Genomic DNA, 17,816 nt, shown 5'->3' with positions numbered 1-17,816 from the left:
CTAATACTTCCATCTACGCATATATGACTTGAATGTATATGCTATGTATATTTTGGATTTTGGAAGTAAGATTTGTACAATCCTGGCTTGTCTGGAACTTACTGTATAGACCAGGCTGGCCTGGAACTTGAAGTGATCTTCTTGCCTCAGTCCTCTGAGGACTAGAATTGTACTTGTGAGCCACTACACCACACCATACCAAAATCTGTTTTACATAACAGAAGTGTTTCAGTTTCAAAGCTTACCCTTAAATGTATGTATGTACTGTTGTTTTGTTAAGACACACCGTCGCAGAGGGTGCAGTTCATCCTTGGGACTGAAGATGATGATGAGGAGCATATTCCCCATGACCTTTTCACAGAGATGGATGAACTCTGTTACAGAGATGGAGAAGAGTATGAGTGGAAGGAGACGGCCAGGTCATTCTCCATTTTATGAATTGGAATTACAAGTTACAGTTGATTTGTTTATTTATTTATTTATTGAGGGTAGGGTCTTGTTTTATAACCCTGGCTGGTCTGGAATTTAGGATGTAGCCCAGGCTGGTCACAAACTTGCAGCAATCCTCCTGTTTCTACCTATTTCTTGCTGGGATTATAAGAATGAACCACCTTTCTGGTGCTTTAAATTGTAGGATTTCCTTGTTAATGCTTGGAAATTTTCTTTTGTTCTCTGCTCTCAATTTATTTCCTTGAATGCATTCATTCAATGTTATAAAATGGTTTGTATGGTTGGTATTCAGATGTCTTTGAACAAATTTGAAGTTAAAAATCTTACATTGTGAAATGCTGCCGTTTTGGTTTTGTGGGCTTATTATTATTATTATTTTAAATATAAATTTCATTTATCATACAATGGAACAAACTATGATGACCTATTTACTTATTGTTAAACTGCGAACTTATCATGTGATGTAGGTGTCAGGTTTTGATGACTGCCAACAGTGAAAACTATTGGCCTATTTTGTGGAAATGTATTTGAGGTAGTATTTTGTTCCAGTAGTGATTTCTTGTTTCTTTTTAAAAATCAAGTTTAAGTTTATGTTTATGGCATTAAAATAAACAATGGAATGTCCATTGTTTTTTTAATTTTACTATATTATTCATTTAGGTGGTTGAAATTTGAAGAGGATGTTGAAGACGGTGGTGACCGATGGAGTAAACCCTATGTGGCAACTCTCTCCTTGCACAGTCTCTTTGAATTGAGGAGTTGCATCCTAAATGGAACAGTCATGCTGGATATGAGAGCAAGTACTCTCGATGAAATAGCAGGTTATATAGTAAACTGACTTTTTTATGTATTAGATAATAAAGAATAAGGTGTGATTTTAAGATACTCCTTTAACAACTGTATATGGAACGTCTACTCTTTGCAGGGGCAATCAGTGTAGGTTTGTGTAGAGACTAACAGGTTAAATTAGAAGTATGACCACTGTCATCAGCACATATGTGGTCTGCCCTCTGGGAGTTCAAAGGAAAGTCTTTCATGGTGAAGGTCCAGTGAGAACATTAAATATACAGCTCTCGAATCAGAGCACCTGGGCATAAGGAGCAGGTATATAAGAGAAAAGACAGTGTTTATGGAGGAGCGTGGGCAAGAAGAAGTTCCAGTAAAGTGTAGACAGTGGGACTTGGGAAGGTCAGCTAGCTCTCCAAGTAGGTGTACATTTCTTGAATAAAGATAGAGGGCAGAGAGTATAGCTTAGTGTGTACAGTGCTGAGCTAACGTGTGAGGCCCTAGACTCGTTTGTCCCCTTGCCCAAAAAAAGGGATAGATTATGGCCACCCTTGAATTACTGGGCTGAAACACTGATTTTATATAATGAACATTGGGGCAGTTTTGGTGATTAAGTTGGGAAAGGAATGATCCTGACATATGCTTTCAGAAGATTATCCTGCTAAAAAAATACAGGGTGACTGAACTGGGATGGTGATAGAAACGAGACCTCCAGCTATTTCCTTGGAGTTGCATAAATTAGTAAGGCTGGCGTTAGATATAGCAGTAGAAACAAACAAACAAACAAAAGACAGGTTTGAGGATTATAAGGAGGGAGAGTGGAAAAGTGGAAAGAGAGAGTTGTGATTATTTGACAGCTTTGGTCTACAGTTGCTCAACACCAAAGTCGTGTGTGTTTTAGATAAGTGTAATACTGTGTAATCACTGAAGATTGCTCCCCAGAAAAACCAATCAAGTATTTTTATTTGTTAAGAAATCCATAAACTTAACTGTAATTCTTGGACTATAAATAATTTGAATTTTACCTGATTGTTAGATTTGACTCTGTGCTGCAGATCTTTAAATTGTCAAGTCCCATTCTTGTATGAACGACTGAAAAACTGAGTTAGAGTTAGGAATAGTGAGTGTGGACAGTGAGTCCCACTTGTCGTTTTGTGGTTGTCACAAATAGAGCTTTTCCTTTTAAAAAAGAATGTGTTGCTTATTCTTAAACAGCTTCATACCTATAGTGTATCTTGATAATTTCTACACCCTATCTTCCCAGTCACGGCTTCTCAGTCCCCCAACACACCCCCTCATGCTTCCATCTTGTTATGGCCCACTGAGTTCAGTTGGTGCTGCCATCCACCAGAGCATAGCATGTGGTGCCTTGAGAGAGTACAGTCAAGCATGTGATGAACGTGATTATGCTAGTGTTAAGAATTACCTGCTAGGTTGGTTTTTCCATTTTTCTTTTAGGATAATTTTATCATAGTTTTGAAGATTTGACTTAAAATGATCTCTAACAGGGCTGGGGATTTAATTCAGTGGTAGAGCATTTGTTTAGCATGTGTAAGGGTTCCATCACTATCAGAAAGAAAAAACAACGAAGAAAGCCACCCCACCAGACTCTTCTTAGTGCTATTACTTAAAAATCTATACATGGGCTGGAGAGATGGCTCAGTGGTTAAGGTCATTCGTTGTTCTTGCAGAGGACTTGAGCTTGATTTCCAGTACTCACATGGCAGCTCACAACTGTCTGTAACTCTAGTTCCTAGGGAATCTGATGCCTTTTCTAATTTCTACAGGCTCCTGCAGGCACATGGTGCATGTCAGCAATAGACATAGATTTGTAAAATAAATGCATATATTTTTGAAACTTTGTACATTTTTTTTGTACATTGAAAATATGCACAGTAGTGCACAGAACAGCACTGGCATTAGTCCTTTCATTCTTCCATTCCTTTTGTTTCTTGACAGAATTTACTTTGTCTGGGATTTTTAATCTGCTTCATTGGTTCTGTACCTCCAGCAGAGTAAGAGCTACTATTTCTTGACTGCTCTGCTCCTAGCACGGCACAGCAGTTGGAAGAAGTCTTTGGAAGCCCATGCCATTGAATATTTAGTTAAAGAGAATTAACTACTTCTCTTTCATTTATTGACTAAATTAACCATGTCTATATAGGAAAGCAACCTCTTTAAAATATACTACTAGTAAAATAAGGGTCTCATTAGTTATTTTTTGTTGGATGGATAATGTTCATATTTGTCTTTATGCATATGCTTACATAGTGTTTATATAGTAAAAATAACTCTAATTTTTTTTCATTGAATAGATATGGTGTTAGACAACATGATTGCTTCTGGCCAGTTAGATGACTCCATAAGGGAGAATGTGAGAGAAGCTCTCCTGAAGAGACATCATCATCAAAATGAGAAAAGATTCACCAGTCGGATTCCCTTGGTTCGATCTTTTGCAGATATAGGCAAGAAACATTCTGACCCTCACTTGCTTGAAAGGAATGGTGAGATAAGTTGTGGTGTCCAGTTTTTGCTAACATTTCTCTAATGGCATTCCAGTATGTTGTAATTAATATATGTTGCAAGAAAGGTGGTATTTCCAGTTACCTTTTTCATTCATTCAAAGTTACCATTTCTAAAGTGTTTCTTTTCCTTTGCTTGTTTTTGTTTCTTTGAGACAGTCTCATTATCTATCACAGGCTGACCTGTGTAGCCTTTGCTGGCCTTGAGCTTGCATTTTTCTTCTTTAACTTCCCAAGTGCTAGAATTATAGGCCTGTACCAACAAGACCAGTGTAAGATGGAAATCACTTGAATGAAGAAAAAGCATTCACTGTTACTAAAATGTCATAAATTTTCCTTAAGCAATCTATAAGTACAGTCACTATCCCTTACCCTAAGTCATCTGCTTTTGTTTTGATTTGGGGTTTCTTGTGTAAATTATTTAAGAGGCATAAATTATGATCTGTGACTTCAATGTTTTTAATTCTAAATACTAAGTTTGAATTTTATGACTGTATCAGATTTTTTCCTGATTTTTTTTCCCTCCTAAATATGCTAAAAGTGCTGATCATAAACAAGTGTTTTGGGAGCTGGTTTCAGATATTTATATACTTTCTGGAAGGTTTCATGATAGGGCTATCTTACATGCATGGCAGACAAGTTGATGTCTTTCAATCCATTGAGAAAGGCAAACCCAGGTGCCCAGACCCATTTCTATCCTTCCTTTCAGAGGATGGTGGCACGTTATGTAGGACTTGAGGAGACAGTGTTTTTGTTTTTCAAATTTTACTTTTGTATTATGTGTGCATATGTTTTGCCTGCATATATGTATGCGCACCATATGAGTGCCTGGTGCCTGAGGAGGTCAGAAGAGGGCATTGGGTCCCCTGGAACTGGAGTTAAGGATGGTTTTGAGTTACCATGGGGTGCCAGAAGCAAATCCAGTTCCTGTGGAGCAGGTCTCTTAACTACTAAGCCATTTCTCCCTTCCTCTCCAACCTTAAATAGCCAGTTAGCTGTGTCAGTTTCTTAAAACTAATGCACATTGAACATCCATCCACCTTTTCCTTATTATCTTCTTTCCAAAGCAGGAACACACCAGTATGGTTCTCACTTGACTATTAAAACAGAACTGTGATAACAGAACCTAAAAAGGCCAGATGCAGAAACTTATGAGGGTCATCACTGCCTCTAATTGTGTCATTACAAGAAGCCTAAGAGGATTGCAAGTTGGGACAAATGGGTTATGGGACACAGTAGCTTTCTGCTCTGCTCTTTTTCTGTCCCTGAATGGCTCTTAAGTGGTTGTCTAAGTCATCAGCCATATGTGTAAGGCCTTAACGTAACAGAAGTTGACAGCAGCCCTTGCTTGTAGCTCAGTCTAAGATATTTTATTTGATCATTAAGGAGTCTTTTAATCTGTTTAAAATTATGATGTGGTACATTTAAGGGATCTAAGTTTAATTTAGAAACAAGTTGTACATGGCATAGTTCCTGCTTTTATTTTTCATTTATTATATATTCTCCACTGTGGTGAAGTAAATTTATTTATCTCAAGGACTCTATTAAACTTTTATTCCCCTTTTATTCTCTTTGTAGTTTAATTTCTTTTCATCATGAGACAATGGCTATTTTCTTTTGAATGCAGTTTTTATCACGTTAATTTTGTTACATTATAATTATAATGTAATAAACTTTGTGCATGTAGCTCTTTAAAAGCTAAGTGATTATTGTTTATGTATTAACAGTTGTTTCTATTCATTTATTTTAGTTACCATACAAATAATGAGTTTATGACATTCTTTATTTCTGTTATATTTGAATCTTCTGATCATGTAGCTTTGATTTCTTAAGGCCACAAGAGATTGTTACATTTCTCATACAACTACCATTTAGTTTTTAAAAAGCTTCAGGAGAAACAATGTTTCTCTTTTAAGCCACACTTACTAGTAGTATCAGGTATTTCAAGTATAAGTATTCCTGTGCTTTGAAATATTCTAGATTTACTCTCCTATTGCTTTTGGTACAATGTTAAAATGCTTTGTTTTTAGCCAGCTAATACAGCGATTGTATGTAGTTGATTAACTGGCTGTACTATGGTAGAAGCAAGACATGTTCTTTGGAATATTGATTTAAAACTTGATGTTATAATTCTCTTTGCTTCTCTCATTTTTTTTTTTTTTTTGAGAACAGGGCCTTACTGTGTAATTTTGGCTAGCCTGACACTTGCTTTATACACCAGGCTAGCCTTGAACTGAGAGATTCATCAAGCATACCTGGCTATTAATTCTCTTGAAAAATAATTTTTATAATTTGTTTTGTACTTCTAAACTGTACTTAAGGGCATTGACCAGCCCCTGTTACAAACATTTAATACCAGTTTTAAGTTACTTATTAGGTAATGCTAATGTGGAATCTTATGAGAGATAATTATCTATAGATGTTCCTATTTACATATTTTTTAAATACATGTTGAGTCACGGAACTGGTTACAGTTGAATAACTTTTCAGTAACACTATAACAAGTAAGAATCTGACTGACCTGCTAACCCTCACAGAGGACTTTGAAGCTTGTGGTTTGTGGTTTGAGTTTTGTATTCTCTGTTTACCTAATGCAATGAACATCATTTTTTACTTACTTGTTTTATCTCAGGCGAAGGCCTGTCAGCCTCCCGCCACTCTTTGCGAACAGGTCTGTCTGCCTCAAACCTTTCTTTGAGAGGAGAATCGCCTTTATCTCTTCTTCTCAGTCATCTTCTCCCTTCTTCGAGAGCTGGAACCCCTGCAGGCTCGAGGTGTACTACCCCAGTGCCCACCCCCCAGAGCAGTCCTCCTTCCAGCCCTGGCTTAAGTCGCCTGGCCTCCAGAAGTTCCCAACAGAGTCAGCGTCAGGCCCCAGAACTCCTGGTGTCACCCAACAGGGACGATATTCCCAGAGTAGTAATTCATCCGCCTGAGGAAGACATAGAAGCACTCAAAGGCCAAGAGCAGAAGAATGAGGAGAATGTTGACTTCACTCCAGGCAACTGTCCAGAGTCCTCCACGTGTGGTGCTTTCTGCCTCTGGGTCACTTGCACTGAGAATGCCTGTCAGCACATAGCTTGAGTAGCATATGTAGATAATGCTTATGATTTGACTTCTGCATGTTTTTGTTCTTTACAGTGTATTACAGAAAATAATAAAGTTATTAAAACTTAGGTTATGAAAATACTATGAAGAAGGCTATACATAAGTCAAGCACATAATTTTTTTTTAGAGATCACAATATTTGGGTGGTTTAAGCAAACACATTTTTGATGTGACTCTTAGAAGGGTGGATTTTCTTGTGCAGTTTACTTGTAAGGTGAAGAACACATGATAGTAATGAGGTGAGGTGCCCTTCATCTGTCTGATGCTTTTCTTCAAAGAGTGTAGTACAGTTTAGCTTTCCTAATATGATACGATGCGATGTTGTTTTTCCCATTCTCTCTCTGACAAGACTGAAATTCTCTATTAATTGCTTGTAGTAGTTATTTCAAGAGGAGTGGTGTAGCTTGGGACAGACTTCAGTTGTCTTTTATTTATGGTTGTGTGTAAGTCCAACTTTCCCTCGATGTTTTACAAAACTACAGGCTGTATACTCAGGCTGAGGATCAGAACTGCAGGCTCTGTACTCAGGGTGAGGATATAGTTTTGTAAGTGGATTACAAAACTTGCTTATGGGGCTGTAGAGGTATTTTAATACCATGAATTTTTAGGACAAGATAGGAGTTTTTTCTGAATAGATTAAATTAAAATGGTTGGTTTTCCGAATACAAAATAAAGCTCATAATGACTGAGAAAAGTCATAGAGTCAGCTGTCACCACTTCCTCTGTAACTGCCATTTGCACGTAGACCATTTAGCCGTTTCTAGCAGGACTCTGGAAGCTGATGCTGGTTAGAGGAGGGCTTCTAGAACTTGACATAGTATGCAGTGGCAGGAAGCTGCGTTTGCTGCTGACTGACTTGATTCTCGGTCAGCAGAATTAGTATCAGGAGCCTGGAGATTTTACCAATTAAGGAGAGACTTTTAACTTAGCTGAGGCTTGGAAAGATTATTCAGAGAGAATCATGGTAGAATACTTCAGTTTCTTTTCTAAGAATAAGGTTGCAAGCTAGCTTTGAGCTTCTGATCCTTTTGTCTCTGTCTTCCAAGTGCTGATATTAACAGGAATATGTCACCATGCTTGGCAGGTGAAATGTTCTTAATATGCACTGCCATTTGAAAAAGGGACAGGTTGAAGATGACCAGCATAGCCAAGCAATCTCAAATAATTTCTACCTTTGTCACCATTGAATTTTACTTGATTTCTTCTTTCCGTTCCTACTGATTTTGCCCCTCCCCCATATCCACAGGCCTCCTTGTTCTTAGCTATCCAATCTAGTGGCTGAGCCATTCTAGAAACTGCCATTATGTTCTTCTTTTGATTACCTGTAGAATACATTTGAACAGTCTGTAGTGCCTAGTGCTCAGTCGCAGTTGTCACCAGGGTTTTAATAAGCTGCTTCTTGATTTTCTTGCATGTGAGTGTATTGAAACCACTGATAACGATAATTCCTCCCAGCCCCCTTGGGTGAGGAAGAGACACTACTCTGAAAGCCTAGGGACAAAGATTAAAGATGAGGAATCTTAATAACTTTTCCATGCCAAGTCAACATTTTAAAAAAAAGTATTTATTTTAGAAATTTTTTTTTGTTTCAGAATTGTTTAATTTGAGAATTACATGGCTAACTCAAGTGCAGTGTTTTTTATAGGAAGGTTTTTCACTTGTATCGATGCCCCAGTCTGTTGACCAGAAAAGTTAATATCACAGAGACTTACATCCAGAGTTGAAGCAGCGAGCCTAGATTCCTTAAGTTATGTGCACTAGTTATAATTGCTCCATCTAGAAGAATAAACATGCTTGTATGTACCAGGTACATCTGATAGGCTTGAAATTGCAGAAGTAATTACTAATTTTAACAAATGACTGATACTGACAAATACTAACTGAATTTTTGTAAAATAGTAGATTGTTTTATATTGCAGTCTCTTTCTGTTAAAATGTTTAGTGTTTTGAATGTTAATTAGTTTATATTCTTGGACTAGAAGTTTTTTTTTAATCTTTTAAGGAAACATGAGACGTATTTAATGGTAGAAATCTGTTGATGCAACTTGGATTTTAAGTTTTTGAGATTTGAGCTTTTTATAGAACTCTCAGTGGTAAAGATAGATTAGTCTAGGCAATGCTTTTAAGCTGTCTTCCTAGGAAAGGCTGCTGTTGAATAAGTACTAACATGAACATGCATCATTTATAATTCACACAACAACCATGTTAGTCCCATGTTAATTTATAGATAGGCTTGTGAGAACCATAGAGGTTGAGTGAACGACTCCAAGTGATGAGTGTTATTTATCCTAAATCTCTTTATGTACTTTTAATCAACTGGGAAAGCTTATTTATGGTCTTAGGTTTCTTAGGAAGAATGACAGTAGAAATTAGACATAAATACTACTAAAGCAAAATCAAAATTCTTAAGGAAATATGAATGAAGATTGAATGTAGCTCTTAAATTTTCTGAATTACACTTGGAACTTATCAAAGAATTCATATTGGTATTGATATGAGTGTCCTAGGTGAAGTTAGGCCTCATTGAGTTCCATACAATTCACATGAGCTAGAGATGCTCAGAGTGTGTTACCTAGAAGCATTTGTAGCGATCAGACTGGTTTTAGTTCAAATCTTTTGTGGTTCCACAGACTCACTTCTTTTCAAAAGGCTACTGTGTGGATTCTGTAATGCTTTAAATATTAAGATACACAACTTCATCCTGTTGATGTGTTCTAATTCATGTTGCTGGTATGAAGCTAACACCTGGCACTTTTTAACCTCTCACATTTGCTTTCATAAATAAACCATTGCTTTAAGGATATGAGCAGAATCAGGCTACATGGTGAGTTTTCTCCTTACTAATTTGGGTTGTGTATTTCCTTAAATACAGGGATTTTGGCTTCCCCACAGTCTGCTCCTGGAAACTTGGACAATAGTAAAAGTGGTGAAATGAAAGGTAACGGAAGTGGAGGAAGCAGAGAAAATAGTACTGTTGACTTCAGCAAGGTAATTCATTAATTGTAAATTTTTGTTAGCTTTCCCACTGAGAAATAACTAGGAATGTGCTGCTTTGTTGCCATCGCTTACAGTAACTGTTTAGTAGACTGGTGCTTTCACATCTGCATAGGATGCCTGTGAAGTGTTAGGACAGAAACTCGGGTAGGCTCCAAGTCCATAAGTACAGGATTACAGTTTTTAGCAGTTCAGAAGAACACACTGTAAACGTATCAATTCTTCTTTGTACCTCCTCATAGATACCCGGAAACTTGGGTGTCTTTGAAGAGGTTTTTCTGGGAGCGACATTGCAGCACGGACAGAGCCTTCTTCCTGGGCTGTACTGCATCCCAGAATTTCTGACTCATGGTGTCAGGACCTTCTGGAATGCCACTGGGAAACATGGTAGATGGAGGCATGGTTTAAACAACAACAGCAAAAAGCTCCTGTGAATTTATTTTGTTTGATGAGTAATTAATTGAAATAAAGATGAAAACAACAACAACAACACAAAAAGACCCCCTATTCTTCAGCACTAAGCTCAAGTGACAGCCTAGTTTCCTAATGGTTGGGAAGTACCTTAATTTGCTGCCTGTCAATTTACTATTAACTCATGAAACATTGACATTTTTACAACTTATTTCTAAAGCTTTGTTTTAAATATCAAATAGGATTCGGTTTTTAAAGCTTTTTATTCTGTTTCACAGTGTGTCCACAAATTGTGCACACTTCACTGAAAAAAGATTTAAATGATTTGGATTGTAGTTTTGTGGAGCTTGGTACTCTCACATTGTAGAAAGACTTGCAATTAGGGATTTTGACTATTTGGGAAACGTGTTCACCTGAGCATGATGGCATATGCCTGTAATCCTAGTTATCTAGAGGCCAAGGCAAGAGGATCTCAAGTTTGTGGCTAACCTGGGTTACATAGTGAGCTCTAGACTACCCTGAACAAAACAAGCAATAAAAATTAAAAACAGACAATAAAAGGCTGTTACAGTTGTCATTTCTAACGCACCTTGTTTTCATTAGTGCTCTGTTTCAGGTCTTCAGAAAGTGTTCCTAGCTAAATTGGAATTTATTCTTTGTTGCTGAAAAGTAAATGACTATCATTTGCATTGTGGATCTTATCTAGGCATGGCAGTTGTGGTTGATCTTTGTTCCTCTGTCAGTTTCACTTTTTTACTTGGCCTATTCTTGTATACCCTCCCTGTCTCTTGTTGGGCAGGAGTCTGCCTCCTGGCACTGTAGTTGTGGCACACTGGGAGTGGGACTCAAGAGGCCCGCTGTAAGTGCTGGTTTTATCTCTTAATAGATAGTCTTGGTAGTGGTCGTTTAGTAACTGTGTGAGCCTGTGTATAAGTGAGAGCTTCACCTACTCTGGTGTCATGTTTGTAACCATTTTGTAATTATACACAGGCAGCTGAGTTTCCTTTACACATTGTCCCATGTGTAAACTAATCAAGGCTATAGATGTGTATTGTATACAACATGTTTTTCCACGTAAGGAAAAATACTAGGAAATGGTAGTTTTTTTTTTAAAGGAGGATTTATAAAGACATATGAAACAATAATAATAATAATAGAAAGTCGTGCAATGAATATGTTGTAGCACTGTGTATAATTTCATGAGCCATTGTTAGTTTGTGTACTGTATGTCCTCACCAGTGTTTAATGAATAGTCTATTCATTGAAAATTTTTCAAGTTTATGTTTGATAATATAGAGCTCTAAAGTAATAAAGATAGTAGTAGTTAAAACAATAGACGATGAATTTTGCTTGCACTTTTTGTATTTGTCTACTCCGTTCTTTATATCTGTGGGAATTTTGGCATTATACATCTTTTAGATTGCAAGTTTTGTTTGGCAGTAGTCGTTTTGAAGTCATTCTTTCATTCATCTCTAAGCAATCATATTTCTAAATTATTTATTTGTCAATAGGTTGACATGAATTTCATGAGGAAAATTCCCACAGGAGCTGAGGCATCCAATGTTTTGGTAGGAGAAGTGGACTTTTTGGAGAGACCTATCATTGCGTTTGTGAGATTGGCTCCTGCAGTTCTCCTCTCCGGGTTGACTGAGGTCCCTGTGCCCACTAGGTAAAAAGCAGTTCTCCTTCATGACTGTTCATATGGACCCACTGAAAGAATACTTGCTTTGTGTAATAGAGGCACTGTTGAATTACTAATTACTGATATTCAGGCATTGTGCCAAAATGCTTTTGAGTATTGGAGTGTAAATATCCTCCCTCCTCCAGCTTTTACCATGTTTCATTCTGCAGCTAAACTGGAACTTACTATGTAGCCCAGGCTAGCCTCTGACACCTCCTTTAAACTCCCAAATGATGAGATCATAGGTCTGAGTCACCCTCTCCAACTATAATAATACTGTGTAAAAACAACTCTTTATTTGTATCTTTATAAGAAGCTTGGTATCTTAGGAGCTTTTGTTTTACAAAGCCAGTCAGTGAGATTTATTTTGTGCTGGGGACCCAGAAGGGATTGCTCATATTCAATTCTCATTCTGTCCTGAGCTACACTTTAAACCCCAGTCAGTCATTTTAGAAATGCCCATCCTTTGTGTATGCATGCAGAATTCTTTGTTCTGGTTTTCCATTCATTTACATTGAGTGTACAGATTGAGACCATAAAGAATAATTAGCAAGTTATGTTAATCAGTTCATGGGCCCTGAAAAGGACATCTCTGCAAGTCATTAGTATCAGAAACTTAATTGTGAATGTGACTTGTTTTGAAAGTAACTTTTTGTTTGAAGCGTTTTTTGGTTTGTTTGTTTGTTTTAGATGAAATCTCTTGTATGGCCCAGGCTGACTTTCTATCCTTGGCAATCCTTCTGCCTCAGCCCCCTCAGTGCTGAGCTTCAGGCGTGTGCACCATCTTAGGGGGATTTTTCATCAGGGAGGTTCCACAGTGCCATGAAGAGGTGTGGTTGATAATGTATTCTCATGACTGATTTAGTAATTAAAAATTAATAGGAGTTTGATGGAAATATACTTATTTTATATATATTTATTCCATTTTCACTACTGATATAGTGTTAATAAGTGAGGCAAAATTATTTGATTATTTCATACGTAAATTTTCATAAAGCAGGAGGATAAGTGTTTGCATAAGAATATTAATATTTTATATAAGGTTGTAGAAATAATGATGAAACCCATTATTTTGTATGGTAACCTACAAAAATAGTTAAGATATTAATATCTGCTCTAGTATTAATAGGGTATGACTATACTTTTTATTGAGCACTAAAATAGTTACAGGTTTGATATAGAAGTTGGAAATTCTTCTTCCTCCCAGAAAGGTTACTTGACTAAATGTCATATTTACAGTATTAAAGCTTTGGTCCAAATAGTTTCAGACTGCAGACTTTTTTTGTGGATATATTCTGAACTATTTGATTTGACAGACCTTACTTTCAAGAAATGAGTGTGGGACAAGGAATGTGGTTCAGTTGGCAGAGAGCTTGCTTAGCATGCACAAAGCCCTAGTTCAGTCCCCAGCACTACATAAACCAGGTGTGGTAGAGGGGGCAGTGGAGGCAGGAGGATCCAAAGTTCAAGGTTACCTCTGGCTACATAGTAAATGCTAGATCAGCCTGGGATACATGAACCTTCTTTCAAAAGAGAAATCAGTGTGGAAACTGTGATGCTGCAAATCTGTAACCCAGCACTTGGAAGACTGAGTGAGGAATTTGAGGTCAGCCTGATGACTTGGAGACCCAAATAAGATTGTACAACTTTGCTGTTTTGTCAGTTCAGACCAGAGTAAGTTGCTTAATCCAGAAGGATGTAAAAGATGGAAATTTTTATGGAAAACACTTTCTTAGTGACTGTTTTGCACTAAGGAAGCTGGGAAAGGGGAACACTGGTAGAGTTAAGTGTGAATGCCTTTTATAGTTTCATGATCTAATTTCTGCTTGTTTTGGTTTGGTTTTTGAAATAGGATCTTCTGTAGCTTGAGCTGAGAGGATGACTTTGAACTGAGATCCTCTTTGCCTCTGCCTTTCAAGTGTTAGAGTATCAGGCTTGCCTACCACACTCAGTTAAGATCTGTTTTGAATAGAATTGCCATTATTTTCTTGATTCTTGTGGGTGATTGCAAAGAAGGTCTGAGTGTTGTTTCTGTATTTATAATAAAATCATTTTTTAAAAGTTTCCTGGATTTGTGTATGTATGTATGTGTATGTGTGTGTGTGTGTGTATATATATATATATATATATATATATATATATATATATACACAATGTTGTTTCTTTTAAAATCTGTATATTTTAATCTTTTCTTAGGTTTTTGTTTCTGTTACTGGGCCCAGCAGGGAAGGCTCCACAATACCATGAAATTGGCAGATCCATAGCCACTCTCATGACTGATGAGGTAATTACAATACAGTCAAATCCCTTTGAGCTAGACAGTGACTATGCAATTATAGTCCTTCTTTCTCTCATAGTAAAGCTTATAAAATTATCTTTGATGTCTATGCTATTTTATTTCATATGTATGCTTCTAACACATGGATTTGTTGAGAGTTTTAAGACCTATTTCTCAGGAATAGTAGTAGTTTTCCATCTACTTTGTGCTATTCTTTTAATTTGACCTCATTGACTACATTGACATTTTGAAATTTATTTGGTTCTAGATTTCAGGATGTTGCTTCTTTGGGGTTTCCTTGGGACTTACGATGTTTCTCCTTCTCTCTCCTGATTTTGTGATGTCATGTTTGACTGTAAACTCTTTAGTGATCAGGATTTCTGCTTCTTAGAGAGAGATTTCTAACAGTGCTTGCCAGACATTCCAACACATCTCACAGGGCATCAGAAATCCTGCAAACCAAATCTGATCTGGGTCAGTTACTCATCTATTTTCTATAATCACTGCCATTTCTCTGGTTTAGACTCTGACCTTTATTTACTATGGCAGTTCAAGTGACTTACTGGGTTTTTATCTTTGAATTTCTTACCTATATTGACAGTAGTAATATGTACATGTAGGTCTAACATCTCCTGATCCAACATGTATCCACAGCCTCATTCTTTAAAGGTTTTTTTGTTTTTTTTTCCTGCGTTGTGGTTTCTGTATAACCCAAGCATGCTTCCCACTGGCTGTGTAGCTCAGCCTGACCTGGCTCTTGGCAGCCGTCTTAGCTTAGTCTCTCACATGCTGGGATGAAGACTGACCCACCCCATTTGCTTTAAGCTCCGATGCAGACCCTTTCCTGGTGTTGTCAGGGACCTTGCTCACTTCCCCATGCTTGCATTTAGATACTGCCTGCCCTCCACTTTGTTTGGGCCATAGGAGCATCCTTTCTGTTTCTTGGATGGGTTTTGCTGTTTGTACCCCTGTACATTACAACTATGATTCTGTTTTCCTAAGTACGGTTTCACCATCCCCCTGCACACTCTACCTGTGCTGTGATTTCCCCTCAGATAGCACCTCTGTTTTGTTTTTTGCTTGTTTATTTGGTTTGTTGGCTTTTCTTGGACAAAGTCTTGATGTGTAGCCTGGACTACACTCAGACTCACACCAGTTCTCCTCCTCCTGCCTCTGTTGCTGGGGTTCTCAGTCTTCCCTGCAGCAGTTTTGCTTTACTGCCTATTTTCCTCTTGTCAGCCCTCCATTCTTCACTGCTTAATTTTCTTCTTTTGTGAATAGTTATCTCTCTTGGAAGTTTGTCTTTCTATGCAGTTAACGTAACTCTGTTCTGCCTAGAAAGGCAGGTTTTTGTTTTGTTTTGTTTTGCTTTTTTGGTAGCACACAGCATTGCAACTAGCAAATAATAGATAACCAATAAGTATTTATTAAGCAAAATAACTTATTTGTCCATAATTATTCCTTCAGGATAAATAACACTTTCATGGCAGAAATAGAATGACATGACATGACATTATTGTGATGAATTAATTTGCAGTGAATTCATTTTTATCTTTGTAATAAATTATTTATCTGTGAAATTTTTTCTTTGTGTTAACTCATCATTTTCTTTGCTTTGTTGTTGATTGATCTGTTAATACTAATCATGGGCTAAGTCTTGCTAGGTAAGGTGAATGCCTGCAGCTAATGAGAATTTATGTCATTTTTATGACTTTATTTCGTTATTTATTTCACATTGTATGCTTATGTGCACATATGAGTGCAGGTCCCTCAGAACTGGAGTTGCAGACAGTTGTGAGCCCCCCAACAGTTCTGGGAACTGAAAGCATGTCCTCTGAATGCAGTACTCACTGCTAGCCATGGTGCTGCTGCTCCAGTCCAGTGTCTACATCTAAAGTGCATTTTGATACAGGTAGATCTTTCTTTCCACTGTAAAGTCCTGATGCTCAGTGTCTTTTTTTCCTTAGATTTTTCATGATGTAGCTTATAAAGCAAAAGATCGAAATGACCTCTTATCTGGAATTGATGAATTTTTAGATCAAGTGACTGTTCTTCCTCCAGGAGAATGGGATCCTTCCATACGCATAGAGCCACCAAAAAGTGTTCCTTCTCAGGTAAGAGTCTAGGTGTGCTTCTGGGGTTGTTTTCTTTTTTAAGTTCAAAACTTCTAATAAAAAAAATGTAAGTTATGCATTTTTAGGTCTCAAAAGTCATAACTATTTACAGTGGATATGGCTCAGTGGGCACACTTTGGATTTGGACCCTAGCGCTAAAAGTAAAAGCAGTAGAAATCAGAGGTAGAGTCAGAGAGAATGGACCTGTGTTACTATGTCCCTTGAGCGCTCTTATCCCGAGCAGATGTTTGTCTGTCAGCTTTGTGGTCATTTGGACGATTGTTCTGTACCTGGACATGGGAACGTTAATAGTCTGCCTGCTCTTTTGTTATTTGCATAATTTTAAGTTGTATATACGTATGTATGTATGTATGTATTTACATTTTTTTTTTAAAATCTGTCTTCATGTGCTATTTGTTTCACAAAAAAACAATTAATAACTTTGGGGTACTGGTTCTTGAGCACTTTAAATAGTATGGAATAACTTGTTTTTGCAAGTTTGGGAAATTTCTGGCATATATTTTTGAGCAACATCTCTTGCCAATTGTGGACTTTAACAAGTTGCTTTGTTTATGTGAGCTTTTCTTCTTTCTCAGGTCAGTTGTGATAAATTTTGTTTGCCTAGTATATTACCCATTTTGCCCAGATTTTAAATTTTCTTGGAATGTTTATATTATTAAACTTTCCTTGGTTTGTGGAGTTACATCCTGACATATCTTAGGTTTTGCTAATAGGTAAATTATTTATTATATTTTTCAAAGAGTAGTTCGTAAAATTATTTTAGATTTCTTTTTAAATGTGGGTCTTTTTCTAATTCTTTTCTGCTTGTAGCTGATTTACTTCACTCCTTCCACTATCCTTCAGTAAAGATGTATTTTCTCCTTTTCTGCCTAGCATATTTAATTATTTTCATTTTTTACATTTATTTTATTTTATATGTATGAGTGTTTTGCCTGCATATGAGTGTGTACCACATGCATGGCTGGTACCTAGGATCAAATAACCCAAAACTGGACTTCTTCATAATTGTGAGCCATCATGGTAATGCTGGGAATTGAACACAGGTCCTCTGAAGGGCAGCCAGTGCTCTTAACTGCTGAACTATCTCTTCAGCCCCCCTCTTTTAAATTTTTCCGTAAAAAAAGAAAAGAAAAGAAATTTTGTTTTGTTTGTTTTGTTTTTTTTTAGGGGGACAATGTTTTACTATATAGCTTTGAGTGGCCTGGAACCCTCTGTGTAGAAAAGACTATCTTAAACTTGCAGTGATCCTCCTGTCTTAGTGTCTCAAATACTAGAATTGTAAGCATGAGCCACTGCCTAATACTTCATGTTTTCATGTTTTAGCTACAACTTAGATATGTAATATGTTCTTCTGTTCTTTTCTTGGGCTTATGTAATATTTTTTGTTTCCCCTTTGATCTAAGATATACATACATTGATTTTAGCTTTGACATTTTCTTTTTTATTTATCT

At 37.0% G+C, this 17,816-nt stretch overlaps 1 protein-coding gene across 7 annotated transcripts in view; it reads left to right on the top strand.

The window, feature by feature from the left end:
• Window positions 1-17,816, top strand: part of Slc4a7 (solute carrier family 4 member 7) — a 91,877-nt gene that overhangs the window by 37,950 nt on the left and 36,111 nt on the right. For 2 of the 7 annotated variants that reach the window (XM_052734085.1, XM_052734081.1), the window contains exons 4-11: window positions 281-419; window positions 1,111-1,271; window positions 3,552-3,740; window positions 9,739-9,854; window positions 11,071-11,130; window positions 11,783-11,940; window positions 14,149-14,236; window positions 16,198-16,344. In XM_052734085.1, the coding sequence (XP_052590045.1) occupies window positions 281-419; window positions 1,111-1,271; window positions 3,552-3,740; window positions 9,739-9,854; window positions 11,071-11,130; window positions 11,783-11,940; window positions 14,149-14,236; window positions 16,198-16,344 (1,058 nt within the window). Of the gene's footprint in view, window positions 1-280; window positions 420-1,110; window positions 1,272-3,551; window positions 3,741-6,390; window positions 6,760-9,738; window positions 9,855-11,070; window positions 11,131-11,782; window positions 11,941-14,148; window positions 14,237-16,197; window positions 16,345-17,816 lie in introns of all 7 variants that reach the window. The other 5 variants (XM_052734086.1, XM_052734083.1, XM_052734087.1 and 2 more) reach the window with 4 other exon arrangements.

The sequence above is a fragment of the Peromyscus californicus genome, unplaced genomic scaffold (genome assembly GCF_007827085.1).
Source record: "Peromyscus californicus insignis strain IS unplaced genomic scaffold, ASM782708v3 Scaffold_12__1_contigs__length_115047231, whole genome shotgun sequence".
NCBI lineage: Eukaryota > Metazoa > Chordata > Mammalia > Rodentia > Cricetidae > Peromyscus > Peromyscus californicus.
This window is presented reverse-complemented; position numbering and strand designations above follow the sequence as displayed.